The following is a 14,833-nucleotide window of genomic DNA, read 5'->3' as shown; positions in this document are numbered from 1 at the left end:
AAAGTGGCATCATCAGAACAGATGCGATGGAGGCGAAGGAACTGAGAGAATGGGATGGAGTCCTTTAATGCTGCTGATTGACTCATTAGTTTGTTAAGCATGTGACACCATGAATCAAGCAGCTCTAATACTGCACATCAAGACAACAGCTCCATAACGTCTACTTAATTATTCCCCTGCTTCAACTCACTTGCTGCTGGAGCCCTTATCTCATGCCTTTTTATCTCTAAAGCTGGTGAATGCTCTTCAAGCCAGCTTCTGCAAAGAATTCCCCTGAAAGGCTGCTGTCTGAATCTTGGCTTGCAACAAGTCCCATTCACCTGTCACCCCTGTGCTCAGTGACACAATCAGTTCCCAAGCTGGCAGTGCCTCCATTTTACAATTCTCATCCTTTTATCAAATTCCACCCCCCCTGGCTTCACCATTCCCTATCTTCCAGCTCTCCAATTTCTGCACGCCTCCAATTCTGACCTCTTGTACTTTTTACTCCTTGTTTCTCTCTCCATAGATGATGCCTGACTGGAATATTTCCAGCATTTGTTTTCATTTCAAATTTTCAGTATTTTGCTTTATTGGGAGATTATTTTTTGCAGGAAGGAAAGAAAGAGGCTTTCTTCTTTATTTGTTTGTGGGGTGTGAATGTTGCTGGCAAGACTAACATTTATTACCCATCCCTCATTAACCTTGTTGAATGGCTTGCTAGGCCATTTCAGTGGGCAGTTAAGAGTCAACCAGATTGCTGTGGGTCTGGAGTCGCAAGTAGACCAGACCAAACCGAGTTGGCAGGTTTCCTTCCTCGAAGGATATTGGTGAGCCAGATGGATTTTTAAGACAACCAGTAGTTTCACGATCATCATTATTGTGACTAGCGGTATATAAAATATGAGTGAAGGAATAACATATTAGTGTGGGAGATCAGAAGAAATTAAATTTGGGGGGCGGTGTTTGGGGGGGGGGGGTGGGGGGGTTTTCTGGGGGGTGTTGCAGGGGTTAGCCTTTAAAGTGTGAACAAGGCCAGAGAGACTCACTGCATATTTTTTATTTCATTTAAGATTTTCTGACTAGGGCAACCTGACTTGCTTCTTAATATCTTCAAGTCTGAATGGATTTTTAAATATAGGTACTGTCATAAGTTAAAACATAGTGAAATGAAAATGCCTTTGTGATTTTGGAAATACCCTAATTCAAGTCATAACTGAAATTTCAAAGGTGAACATTTAAACTGTGTAGCTGTATGGATAGCCAAAGAGATGTTTACATAGCCAGGCTGGGAGCAAAGGTAAATCGGACTTCTGCAAAGTTAGTTGTTTGTTAAATAATCTCTGATCATTATCACCAAATTGTTTTATCAATTTTCCAGCTTTTGTGCCCCTAATTGTACTCCCCTTAGTCTTTTGAATTAACGTGTTTCCACTTGTTATTTTCACTGTTAAGAACCCTTGAAAAAGTTACTCCTTGTTGAAGGAGGTGTAGATGTTTTTAACAGTGCACGAAGCCCATAGGTACTCCTAACACCCTCACTGACATTGTAGAATGTCAGATTTCTCCACATAAAATTCCTCATTTTTGAAAGGTAGTTTAAAGTTTGTTTTTTTTTTAAAGCTTCTACCCTAATCCTGTGTCTGCTTCCGTAATTTAATTTATTTTGCTAACTGTAAAATACAAATGTAAGTGATGGGATTTGGTGTTTGTTACTTCCTGATTTGCTGTTTGTGCCAAAACCCCAATGTGACTGGTTGCTTTCCCTGCTTGTTGGATGCCTGGATTTTCCCCTGGCTCAGCACCAGAATGGTGTCAGAAAAGCGCAGGTCTGCACAGATTCCTAGATCTTTCTGGGGAGCTTTCTTTGAGGTCAGAGGATAATCCTGGGTTCCATCAATGACAAGCATTTTGGGGCAATAAGTCACCTTGATACAAGTGCTAAGGTTGGCAGTGGCTTAACTGCCTACCCCCCAGCTGAGGATGTAGGTTCATGTAACAAAGAAGTCTTGCTGTGCATTTGACCCTTGGGTGTTGAATCTGGTACTAAATGCTCAAAAAGTGGATAACTTCCCTGTGTTCCTAGTTGTGATTTTTTTTTTAAACCAGATTTTTGCTGATAAAAGAATGCATCTTAATTTAGTCATTTGGTAGTACATAACTTGAGTATTGCTGAAAAGAGACACGTCGAAGCTTTTTGTCTTGCATTCATCAGGACACTTTGCAAGAATACCAATATAAGGGGGAAGCAATTTATACTCTGAAGAATGCTAATTGGTTGGCAAGTGGACCCTGATTGGCAGATGCATTGCCATGGAGAATGCACCAGTGATGGTGATTGACAGTTACCTGTCATGCATGCTTTGAAATTTAAACCAGGTAGATTGATCCTGATTGGTCAAGACATTGTCCTGAGAAATGAGTCAATCTCATCTTGCATAAACGCTTGCCCACTCATGGAGCTGTGCCTCATTTTAACATTATTGATACATTTTTCAGCAATACTCAAGCACCTTGATCTGTTTTTAGCATATTTCCTTTGTGATTTGCATAACTCAACTTTGAATTGTAGATGGACTTGAAAGATTCAAAAGCTGCAAAATTTCAGGATGAACCCTTTCTTCAGGGAAACCCAAATCGGTTTGTCATCTATCCAATCCAATACCATGATATGTGGCAAATGTACAAAAAGGCGGAGGCATCATTCTGGACTGCAGAAGAGGTAAAAGAATTGCAGATGGTTGCAGGGGAATACCCCTGTTAGGTGTGAAAGTCAGTAATAACTATTGGCTGGAAGACTACGAACTCAGTCACAGATGCTCCTTGACCTGCCTCAAACCTGCTGGTCTTCCATTGCAGATTTGTCAACAACAGTGTTGCAGACTGGCACATTCAAGGTCCAGGACAACATGCTAAGGGATGCACTAAGGCTTGGGGCAGCTGCTGCAAAGGCACAGTGGGAATGGCCACAGTCTAAGGCCCTTTAGCCATGGCACACCCAGGGGCTAGAATTTTTTTTTAAAAACCCTTGGGTTGTATGTTTGACATCTAATGAGTATGATAAATATTAACTATAATTATAGTAACTAATATACAGTATTGCAAGAAAATGATTTGATTTGCACCTTATGTAATGTCAACTTTGAACTGTCACAAAGTACCCTTTTGAAAAGAGTCAGTAACAACTCTACAATAAAAGGCTGGATCTGCTTCAGCTATTGCAATTACTGGTAGTAATCTCCAAGTACTCTGCTATAGTCACATCTGACTGACAAATTTCTTTTTTTTAGTAAGGTGTGCATCATTCCTTTGGACAGCTGGAGGTTACTCCAGACTTCAGCAAAGCTGCTGGCCTTTCAACTACTAAAAAGAAAAGTGATCTGAAGTGATTGCTGACCTTGTACAATGAGTGTGCACTTTTCCTTATTTGTAAGGCTGGCATTGTAATGCTGCATTGTATATTTAATATGCTGTGCTGCCATAACCATTTAATTTTTAAATGCTCTTACATTTGCATTTGGGAAGGAACTGTCATCCAATATATTATTCACCAACTAATAGGTATGCCCAAGTTATTTTGGACAGCTCGTGTAGATGGAGATGAGAGATTTCTGGTATGTCTTTGTAGGTTGACTTGTCAAAGGACTTGGCACACTGGGCAGCTCTGAAACCGGATGAAAGACACTTCATCTCGCATGTTCTGGCATTCTTTGCTGCGAGTGATGGAATTGTAAATGAGAACCTGGTATGTCTGTATTTACATACTAAAATTGTTTCAATAGAATTTAAGGCTGTATGACTTTCCCATTATTGTCTGTATTGTGGTACAAGATGTGAGCCAATTCAAATTCAAATGGAAAAGACCTTGTGATTGAAGTTCACTATTGCTGTTGCTGTGTTTAACATTCACATTTGAACAGATAGTTAGGTACGTCCCCTTTAGAAGTAATGTTGCTTTGTGGTAAAACTTTTTCTGTGGTAACCTAGCTACAAAAATATCATCCAGTCGTGCAGGATTTTTGAATTTGATCAGATATGGGTTCAATTCCCACCACAGCAGATGGTCAAATTTGAATTCAATATAAATCTCACCACAAAACCATTGTCAATGTCATTTAAAAAAAAACATCTGATTCACTAATGTCCTTTTAGGGAAGGAAATCTGCTGTCCTTATCTGGTCTGGCCTGTGACTCCAGACCCACAGCAATATGGTTGACTCTTAATTGCTCCCTGAATAAGGTCTTCTAGGGATGGGCAATAAATGTTGGTCTAGCCAGCGATGCCCACAATTCCAAGAACAAATAAAAGAAAACTTATTAAAATGGTGACCTCCAGAATTTAGTCAAAAGGCTTTACTGTTTTGCAAGATACAGTTCTGGTTCACTTTCCTGTGAGGATATTGGAACTAAGCTCAAATCCTTGCAGCCACTCAAAGTAGCTCGATGTTTTGTCTTATAGTTGGAGCGATTCAGTCAGGAGGTCCAAGTCACTGAAGCTCGTTGTTTCTATGGTTTCCAAATTGCCATGGAGAATGTTCATTCAGAGATGTACAGTCTCCTTATTGATGCCTATATTAAGGATCCCAGTGAAAGGTAAGAAGTCAAATGCTATACATGGACCTTATCCAAAGTTAAGGCCTACCTATTAACACGTAATAAAGTTAAGTTAGTACTCAATTCTCTCCCTCACAAAGGCTATTTAAAATTTTTGGGAATAAAAGATTGAATTTTGTCCTTCCTTCCCATAGTGAGGAGGGGAGAGGACTCATCCCCTGATCTTGTTGCATATGATCTTGAATGCTAGTTCTATGTAGCCATAATGCAGGGTTAACTCTATGGCTCACCTTCCCCTCCTCGTGATGCAAAATCATTCTCCATCACTGAGGCTAATTGGCCAGATTCAATATCTTGAAGGCCCTCTACTCTGCAGGTCCTATGAGAGTCACTGGTGCAAGTTTGGAGTTTGTGATTTCAAAGCATACTTTAGAACTTGACTTGCTGCATTAAGATGTGTGCCTACTTTAGTTCTGAGTAGGCTTCATTTTGCATGTAAACGTTTTAGCTAATGTTTATGATGGCAAAAAAAATTACATGAAATTAATGGTGCATGTTGACTCCTGATTCTTATTGACTAAATTTTACAGACCAGGTGACACAAGTTCATTTCTAATCTGTAATGAATTAATTGACCCTAGCTAGAATTGGGAAATGGGGCAGATTGTGTCTCTCTGCTGACTTGTGCAGCTTCTACAACTCTCCATTCTGGAGAAATTGGACGAGGAAGAACTTGGCAACACCCTCCTAGAATAATGGTGGCACTGTGTAGGCCTGAAGAATGACTGACTATTATTTGCATATGGGAGAGATGCTGGTCCATCTTTTCTGAGACTGCCCTTCAGTATGGGGAGGATTCATTGTGATTTTTGGCTCCTTTTTAAACACCAAGTGATTGGGGCAGCACTTTCTAAGCAAAGCACAAAATGGAAGAAAACCTAGTTTCTAATATTTACTTTGCAATTTGTTTGAAACCAACTGAGTTTGTAATTGGTTACTCTTATTAGTTCTGCAGGCTCTGTAATCAATGAAGAATACTTGAAATATTCAAGCTCTGTACTACAGAGTGACAATTACTGAGAAAGAGACATGCTGTCAGAGCTGTTTTTGCATTCATCAGGACAGACAAGAGTGCCAAACCCCCAAAGGGAGGAACAATTTGTATTGCATGAGAAAAGAGGTGCTGATTGGTTGGCAAGTCAACTCTGCTCAAGGCATTGCCATAGAGAATGCACCAGGGAGCTATTGTCCTCTTACCTTTTTTCAAAAAAGGTGCAATGCCTGGTCGTCATCCTTTTGCCTACAGAAGACCAGCCCCTACATATGAATATATGTCTCTTTTAGCAAGAGTAAGTGAGTTACATTGTGAACCTGAATTTTAATTGGTTGTTATTGTAATTCTTAGCGCACTCAGGGTTGTTCAAGTGCTGAACAATCTCAATTGCATCTTATGTTAGGTGTATGTTCTGAGTTTTGCAAGTGTGGGCTGATTGAGAACATTCAGTACTCTGCCTATTGTGAACAGCTGGATGTGATGTTTTGATACAATCTGCCAGTTATGGCCTACATAACTGGCATTGACATACGTATGCCACATTACTCACTTGTGTGGTAGGCAACACGTCTTTTTGGCTTGACGACAGCATGTCTCTTTTCAGCAATAATTTATAAATATTTCCAGTCTGTAGAGATTCTCCGAATAAATTAAGATAATCTGTTCAAAAGCTTGTCTCTTCTCCTATGAGTGCAGCATTAGCAACAAATGGCCTAATCTAAACTTGATCTAATATGGGTTGCATGGTGCTTTTCAGGGAGCTCTTGTTTAATGCAATTGAAACAATGCCATGTGTAAAGAGGAAGGCAGACTGGGCCTTGCGGTGGATTGCTGATTGGGAGTCCACATTTGGTATGTGTCCTAATTAAATTCGGGGGGAGCACCTTGTCCAGCTTTAAAAGCATACCAATTATAAAATTAATGTAGTGCACTTTAAGATTAAAGATTTTGATGTCCCAAGGCAATGAAACTGAATATTCGTCTGTTTAGCTTAATTGTTCCAATGAAGCAAATTAATCTCCTGGGTTAATTTGCACTATATTGTTTTCCTATTAATACTAAATATTTGAGGGTGTAATGAATTGGATCAGTGTCTAGTGGAAAAGACGCTCAAACTAAATAGAGATCTCAAGAAATATGACTGCTTGTAATTTTATTTTTACAAGCAAACTTGCATGAAATCCTTTTTGAGAAACATTTGGCAGTTTGATTTTTTTTTTTTTTAAATCAAAACCATTCCCTCCCAAAAAATTCATTTGTCTGAAGTAATGGGGCTGAGACATGCAGATTGGGGAGGTTACAACTTCTATTTATCTAGCATCTTTTTAATGTGCTAAAATACCCCATTGTATTATCAAACTCTGACACCAAGCCAAACATTGGGACAGTTGAACAAAAGATTTGTCCGTAAGGCAGGTTATTAGAAGCATCTTAAAGTAGAGAGGCAGAGAAGGTTAGGGAGGGAATTTGAGTTTAGGACATAGCTACTGATGGAGTGAGGCTAGAACTGGAGGAGTGCCAAGATCTTGGAGGTTGTAAGGCTGGAGGAGGTTCAAGATTGGAAAGTGTGAAATCCCTCCATGATTTCAAAACTAGAATGAGAATCTATTATGTGGCTGGTCCAGGAGCCAGTGTATGTCAGCGTGCGCAAGGGAGCTAGGATACTGGCAGCAGTGCTTTGGATGAGCTTAAATTTTCCAGATTGCACAAATCAGAGGCCAACCAGGAAAGCATTGGAATAGTTAAGTCCAGAGGTAACTAAAGTTAAGATACTTTAGCAAATAAGCTGACACGGTTAGTGTTAGGGTGGTGGCCTTGACTATGCAGCAGAGATGGGGGTTGGAAGCTCACCAATGTTTAGTTAGATGCCATGGTTGTACATCTGGTTCAGATTGGATGGCCAAGGAGAGTGATAGTTGGTGGCTAGGGAATGGAGATAGTGACAGGAACCAATGACTATAGCTTTAGTCTTCCCAATATTTAGTTGGAGGGCTCAATCCCTGGTGTCTCTAAAGCTAGCTAATAGACCACACAACAGTCTACCCTTCAAAATCCAGCATATCTGTTTACTGTGGACTTAGGGTGAAAATAGGATCCAGCACATGCTGTGCAATGTTTACTCCTCAAAAATGAGGACCACCACAAGCTGTGCAAGCATTAGAGTAGGGCTTTTAATTTTGGAATATTTCACTTTGTTCATTTCTTCCCCGTTTGTGTATTTTCTTTTGCATCTATGATGCGCTATTTGACGGTGTGATGGAGCTGTTTTGATTGATGGGGTCATCAATGCTTTAGTGGGACATTCTGGTGTTATAATTGGCTATAAATATTTTTCCATTTGCTTCCTCTTGGGCTCTGAATGAGATCTATAAACTCTGTGCTTGACCCTACAACTTGCTCACTCTCTCACCCTGAGTCCATTTTCTTTGCCCTTTATCCTATATAGGGGAGCGATTGGTTGGCTTTGCTGCTGTTGAGGGAATCTTTTTCTCTGGGTCCTTTGCTGCTATCTTCTGGTTGAAGAAACGAGGGTTGATGCCAGGCTTAACTTTCTCCAATGAACTGATCAGTAGGGATGAAGTAAGTGCAAAAAGCCTTCTGGTGCAACACAGGGTAAATGCTGATTGAGAGAAAGCAGCAATCAGACTTTAACCAGTACAGATATCAGTTTGATTTGTGTTCAACTGTTTGCACACTAAACAATCCATTCGGTGAGTAATAAAATGCTGTTACCATACTATGGTGTAGAAACAAAACAGCTGGTGGCATCTACCTTTTAGACAAATGGCCATTGGCTCTGTAATACGTTTAAAATATAAAGTACTGGATTTCAGATATTTGTCCCAGGTTTACATTAAAACCTGCAGTCCATAGACCCAGGATGGAATTTTTTTTTCTCTCCCGATATTCTTCAAAATGCCTGACTTAACTTTTCTGAAATGCCTGACTCTCACTGAACATCAGATTCAAATTGGCTGGAGTGTATGTCCAGTTATACTTTTTTCTTAGGAAAAGGAATACACAATTGTGTGTTCCTTTTTAAAAAATATAGGAGCTTTCACTGCAATGAGGAAATCCTGCCTTAGGATAGGATAAAAGGGAGCCAGGACTCCTTAAATAGATGTCATGATTGATGTAATTGAATTAGTTGCCTTTGTTCCAGATACAATCTAAGATTGTAATTTGCTTTTTTTGATGGTGGGTGGAACTCATTTTAGTGTGAATTGATAGACACTAGCCTGAAATATTCAGTGGAATTGCTATGGTTACAGCTGCTTCTTGCTGATGGAGAATAATCTATGTTTGAATTGCCCATGGCTTGCAGGAGAGGTTAGGTTTTTTGTATGAATTACATATTCCTCGCAGGAAGACCAGTGCATCTGTTGATATTTGAGCTCGATCCAGATATTTAACACTCCTGCACCACAGAATAATCTGCTTCAATTGGCAATTCTTTCCTATCAAGGGAAACATGACCTTGTGCACAATACCTAGGATGTAGGGCTGGATTTCATAGGGGTGGGGGTGTATTGCTTGCCCCTTATCCGGTCCCCGGAAGGAAAGTGTCAGAACCCAACTGACTTTTTTTTTTAAAAAGCTGAGACCATGCTGCAGGTGTCTTAACAAGCTGAGAGTGGCTTCCGCCCATCAGTAGAAGGAAGTCCTGCCCTTGAGCTGCCAGTCAATGTGATTGGCCACAGCTCTCGCAGTCCCAGCAGTGTCACAGCTCAGTAGTGGGTACTGCTGGGACTATAAACAGTCCCACGAAGAAGAAGCATGGACACTAGAGATGAGCAGGTCCCAGATTTTCTGGGCAGGGAGGGATTTGGTACGCTAGAGAGGCAGAGGGGTGGGTTTTGGAGGCTAGATGGGGAGGCAATAGTTGGCCACTTGAGTGCCCCTAATAGCCCTACGGGTGGGCAAGTGGCATCTTGCCCCTCTTTTCCACCCCCTCCCACTTAAACATGTTTATTGGAACTAGGTCAGTGGTGGGCTAGCCACTGGCATTTTACTGGCACCACTGCCCCCCACCCCCACCCCACCAACCCTGCTGACACACCCAGCGGGAGGAGGGCGTGTAGCATTCAACCCCGACCGTAACCAATTCTAGCAATCAAGCCTATTCACTTGGGTAAGCCATACCATTTCCAGTAAGCGTATCTCTGTAATATCTAACTTCTAGGATAGACGTAACTTGCAAAGATGCCTTAATTCAGACAAATGGGTTAATGTACAGAATGAGAGCAGTAATAGACTTAATTTCCCAACAGTATTTAGAACTGTTTCTTTAGTAATTCCCTTCAGTAACTTTGTACCATCTATTCTTGACTTACATGAGCAATAATCATTGGCTGTCCCTTGATTCGAGAATGACGTCTATTTGGGGTTGTGAGTCTGCCATGGGTTTTCAAGTGACTGAGCAGGCTGATTTTTGACTTGCAGATCCTTTGGGTACATGGGTAGGGCATGAGGTAGTGGGATGCAGAGTGCAGGATTTGCTTCCTTTTCTCCTATCACTCTGCCATACCATTAAGGCGGTGGAACTTCACATGATGCGGCTTGAGGGACAAACTTGCCACCGTTCTAAGTAATTGGTAGCCAGCTGCTCTCAGTCACTATCTTGCTTCAAGGAAAGCTTTGGTGTGTCTTTGAAGTGTTTTCTTTGTAGTCCTAGAATGTTGGCCATTTGAGAGACCCTGTCCTGTTAGAGGGGGTATTATTTTCAGCCATGTGGACCCAGTGATCAATCCATTGAAGTTAATTTTGCAGGAGTTTTGCCTGAATGTTTGTAGACCCTAGCTTCAAAAAGGACACTAGTGTTTTTGTTGAGTACTAATCACCCTCTGGTCAGTTTTTTAAATATTCATTCATGGGGTGTGGGCTTTGCATGCCTAGGTCAGCATTTATTGCCCTTGAGACTGTGGTGGTGAGAATGGAATTTCCCTTTGATCCAAGCTAGGACAAAACCTTTTTTAAAAAGTGCTTGTGCCATTGATCAGAACTTTAACTTTAACATTCCTTAGATAATATCACCACCTTCAACATCTTTGTCCTTTTTGTCTGTGACATCTTTTGGCTATCTCCACCTATCACTGGCCCTCTATCCAGCTCTACCTGTCCCACCCACTGCCTCTCCCTGCGCCCCCCCCCCCCCCCCCCCACTTAAACCAGTTTATATTTCACCTCTTTTCTATTTTTACTTAGTTCTGTTGAAGAGTCATATGGACTCGAAACATTAACCCCTACCTCTCCGCAGATGCTGCCAGACCTGCTGAGTTTTTCCAGGTATTTTTTAGTTTTGTTTCACTTTAACTGCATGCTCTTGGACCTCATGAATATGCAGACACTAGGTAATGAAGCTTGAGATAGACTTTGCACCTATCTAATAGTATAATACAAATAGCTTTGTCTTAAATGGCAATAAATAACACCCTCTAAACAACTGCATCTTTCACCAGAGATATGCTAATATAGACAAAATAGGTATTTCTTCTGAACCTCTTTTGTTGGATTTCATTAGAGATAACAACAGGCAGTACCTCTTCTTGCAAAAGCATGCCGATAGGCATCATGTAACTGTGCCACCAGTCCCTGGCTTTAAGTGGTTGTTTGCAAAGACTGAAAAAAAGCCTAATGACTTTCCCTCCCCTCCAATATCCAGCCTAATCCAAAATAAAAGCAAAAAACTGCAAGTGCTGGAAATCCAAAACAGAGATGGACCATGCCTAATCTGTTTGATTTCTCAAAGCAGTCATTTGAAATTGTTACAACATTGGCAGTCATTTTTTTAAATGGCTTATATAAAGTGACACTTGCCAGATTTATTAAGACAAAATATTGTGGGTGCTGTGAACACTGAGCAGGTTTGACAACATCTGTGGAGAGAAATGGAATTAACATTTCGGGTCCGTAACAGAATGTTAACTCTGTCTTGTCAGATTTGTGTTGTCTGTGGGACAGATTTGCATATATTTGTAGGAACATCACTTTCTTTTGGAGGAATCTTGTCTAACTGAAATCTGAGTAACCTTGTTTAGCTGTTGCCATGTTTCTTTAGGGTCTGCATTGTGATTTTGCCTGCCTTATGTTCAAACATTTGGTTCACAAGCCCTCGGAAGCAAGAGTCGGAGCAATCATCACTGAAGCAGTGAAGATTGAACAGGTTAAGATTTACTAGGTTTTAAAAAAAAAAATTGTTTGTCTAGATGCTTGAGACTTAAGGGTTGGATTTTCCCTCTGGTGGGAAACCTGAGTGGGGACTGCTTCAGAGTTCCACACAAGGGGAAAACAGACACTCTTTGGGATTTTTTGAGGTACCCCTTAATTGGCATGGAAATGGGTTCCTGATTAATTAAGGCCAGTCAGCCAGCTCAATGCTGGAAGCCAAATGGGAGGAGCAGAAGGCAGAGGATAGGTAATTGAAAGGGTGCTTCAACATGGTGTCCTCTCTCCAACGGTTTTAAAGTTTATATAAACAGATACAGCTGCCAGGCTATTTGTGGTGGGAATGAATTCCTCCACAGGGTGGCCTTGGCTGTACCCACAGGTAGACAAGGTTGGGGAAACTGGAGGTCAACTGGACAGCCTCATTTAATGGTCTTAACAAACCTAATTGACTACTCATCTCATGGGATTGGGCTCTCCAGTGCTGAACCCACCTTTGCAAGAGCAGCTGTGGGTCAGGAAACCAGTGTGCCAGTATTTTTGATCTTATTTGTCTCTTCCTGTCCTCATTGGGATCCAAATATACAGTTCCAAGCCTCTTGTTAACTTAATAGTGACTTTTTTGAAACTATTAAAATTGATTACTAACTTTTAGTACACTAAACTCAAACACTTTAGTCATTTCCACTGTATAAAGGATACTAAAGTGACTTTTGAAATAGTGTTGCAGGATTTATTGCCCTTCCATTGCTAAAGAAAAGGGTTTTGTCCTTATCAAAATTGCCATAATAAATTCCATTATTCTTTTGACAGGAGTTTCTGACTGAGTCTCTCCCTGTGGACTTGATAGGCATGAACTGTACCCTGATGAAATATTACATTGAGTTTGTGGCTGACCGCCTATTGTTGGAATTGGGTTTCAATAAGGTTAGTATTTACTCCTGTCTGTGTATTAATCCTGTGAAGGATGAGCCTGCTATGGCAATATTGTAAATCACTGGTGACCTGCAGTAAATATTAACATTTCTGAAAGTATTCAGGCCAAAACCAGCTACTGACAAAACACTTTTTTCATAAAATAATAGCCTGGATGGTTTATGATCTTAATGTTTAGGTACTGAGAGAGGGAATATAATGAAAAGTAGTGGGCATGAGGAGAATTGGCCATTGTTCCCATTCCCGATCACTGTTCATTGACTGATGAGTGTGTTGAGGGCACCACTTTTTGGCCCCTTCTCCAGTGCCTGATCCAAGATTTCACACTTGTGAATTGTATATTTTGTATATTTTGAAGATTTTAAAATAAAATGCAACTCACTTTTTGGCTTGGATTTTGTTTCAATAAATTATAATTGAAAAGTATTAGCTTTATCAAATCACTAGAGGTTGTGGTTGACATATTGCAAACACTAGGAGACATAGATGTGCTGCTTAACCATTTAATCTTGCTCCTTAGCTGTGAATGAGAATGCGTGAAAAGACTAAACTATAACCTGCTTGGTCCATTTCTTTCACTTCAGATTTTTAAAACCGAAAACCCTTTTGACTTCATGGAAAACATTTCCCTGGAAGGGAAGACTAACTTCTTTGAAAAGAGGGTTGCTGAGTATCAAAGGATGGGTGTGATGTCAAAACCAGAAAGTAACAACTTTACGCTGGATGCTGACTTCTAGTCCGAAATATACTGTTGGGGATACAAAGCATCAACATGACTAGTTGGAAAGCTTGGGCACCAGAGATCTTTTTTATCTACAACATTAGTTTTATGGCTATTTATTTCAACTGACCTTGAAGCAACTCCTGAAGGTACTGCAGCACTTGTGATCTTGCACAAGAATCTTTTTTTGTTACTTTGGGCAAATGATATAGCCAAGGGATTGACCTAGATGCAATTATTTCAGCGCATCCCAATAACAGTAACTGATGTCAAAAGAAGCCATCTATATCTGTTACTGAGATAAAAACAAAAAAACTGCGGATGCTGGAAATCCAAAACAAAAACAGAATTACCTGGAAAAACTCAGCAGGTCTGGCAGCATCGGCGGAGAAGAAAAGAGTTGATGTTTCGAGTCCTCATGACGCTTCGACAGAACTGTTCTGTCGAAGGGTCATGAGGACTCGAAACGTCAACTCTTTTTTTCTTCTCCGCCGATGCTGCCAGACCTGCTGAGTTTTTCCAGGTAATTCTGTTTTTGTTTTATCTGTTACTGTCAGTGCATACTTCACATGCCAGAGGTTTAAATATCCCATATTAGGCAATTAAAGGTTCTCTACTTGGGATTTCTGGATTCCTCCTGCAAGTATGATTGAAGATCGTCGTTCAGAAATCTCTTGGCAGGGGCAGTTCATGTGAAAATCAGATTTCTGACCAGAGTCAGAATGCACAAATGACTTGGCTCTAGAATTTTTTTAAAGGCTTAACAGCAAAATAACCCAAGCTTAAATTCATCCAAATGCAGCAGCTATACAAACAGAACTATGGGGTTCTGTTTCCCATACTTTCTGGAGTGTTGACCTCCTATTTCTCAAACTGGCATCGACACTAGCTGCGAAGGTGATCTTAAACTTGTTTTTTTAAAACCCTGATTTTCTTTGGTTGATCAGACTTTGGACTGGAAATGAGAATGATGCATGTGTGTTCAGTATTTGTCTGATCTAGTTGGTAATTTGAGATTTAACCTAATGTGTTTTAATTCACAACTAAATAAAATTTGACTACCATTAAATAAGTCTTTGTAGTAATTTGAATATGCAGACTTTTTGACAAGCATTCTTGTCCTATAATGCTTGAAATTGTACGTTTTGTACGTCCTGGCCATAAAATTTGGCATTGCTCTAATATCGTATACAACTGTTGGAGATATTGGACTTCCTCCTTTTTAGTAAACTATCTAATTTATGCTGGGGTGCATCAACTGAGTGAGATGGTAGCAATACTGTTTTGATATTGCAATCCTCATGCGGCCACCTCAGGAGTTGGAACGAAACTGGTATACAGCTGAAATATCTGTCACTCATCAACTAAAGATGCTGCTGCTGAATAAACTTCCTTTGGAGTTGTTCCTTAGTCCCATCAGTGGA

At 40.4% G+C, this 14,833-nt stretch overlaps 1 protein-coding gene across 1 annotated transcript; it reads left to right on the top strand.

Annotated features, from left to right (window-relative positions):
* The first annotated feature begins 1,234 nt into the window (after positions 1–1,234).
* Positions 1,235–13,425, top strand: rrm2 (ribonucleotide reductase M2 polypeptide). The gene is made up of 9 exons (XM_041212267.1): positions 1,235–1,279; positions 2,552–2,701; positions 3,608–3,724; positions 4,439–4,572; positions 6,345–6,439; positions 8,034–8,167; positions 11,646–11,750; positions 12,566–12,679; positions 13,273–13,425. Exons 1-9 carry the CDS (start codon positions 1,235–1,237, stop codon positions 13,423–13,425), a joined length of 1,047 nt encoding a protein of 348 aa, XP_041068201.1.
* Positions 13,426–14,833: the final 1,408 nt, after the last annotated feature.

Source organism: Carcharodon carcharias, chromosome 19 (assembly GCF_017639515.1).
Source record: "Carcharodon carcharias isolate sCarCar2 chromosome 19, sCarCar2.pri, whole genome shotgun sequence".
NCBI lineage: Eukaryota > Metazoa > Chordata > Chondrichthyes > Lamniformes > Lamnidae > Carcharodon > Carcharodon carcharias.
This window is presented reverse-complemented; position numbering and strand designations above follow the sequence as displayed.

Coding starts and splice junctions, on each gene's coding strand:
- rrm2 (XM_041212267.1), top strand. CDS start 1,235: ATGGATAGCCAAAGAGATGTTTACATAGCCAGGCTGGGAGCAAAG. Junction 1,280..2,551: donor TAGCCAGGCTGGGAGCAAAG/GTAAATCGGACT, acceptor TTTGAATTGTAG/ATGGACTTGAAAGATTCAAA. Junction 3,725..4,438: donor GAATTGTAAATGAGAACCTG/GTATGTCTGTAT, acceptor TTTGTCTTATAG/TTGGAGCGATTCAGTCAGGA.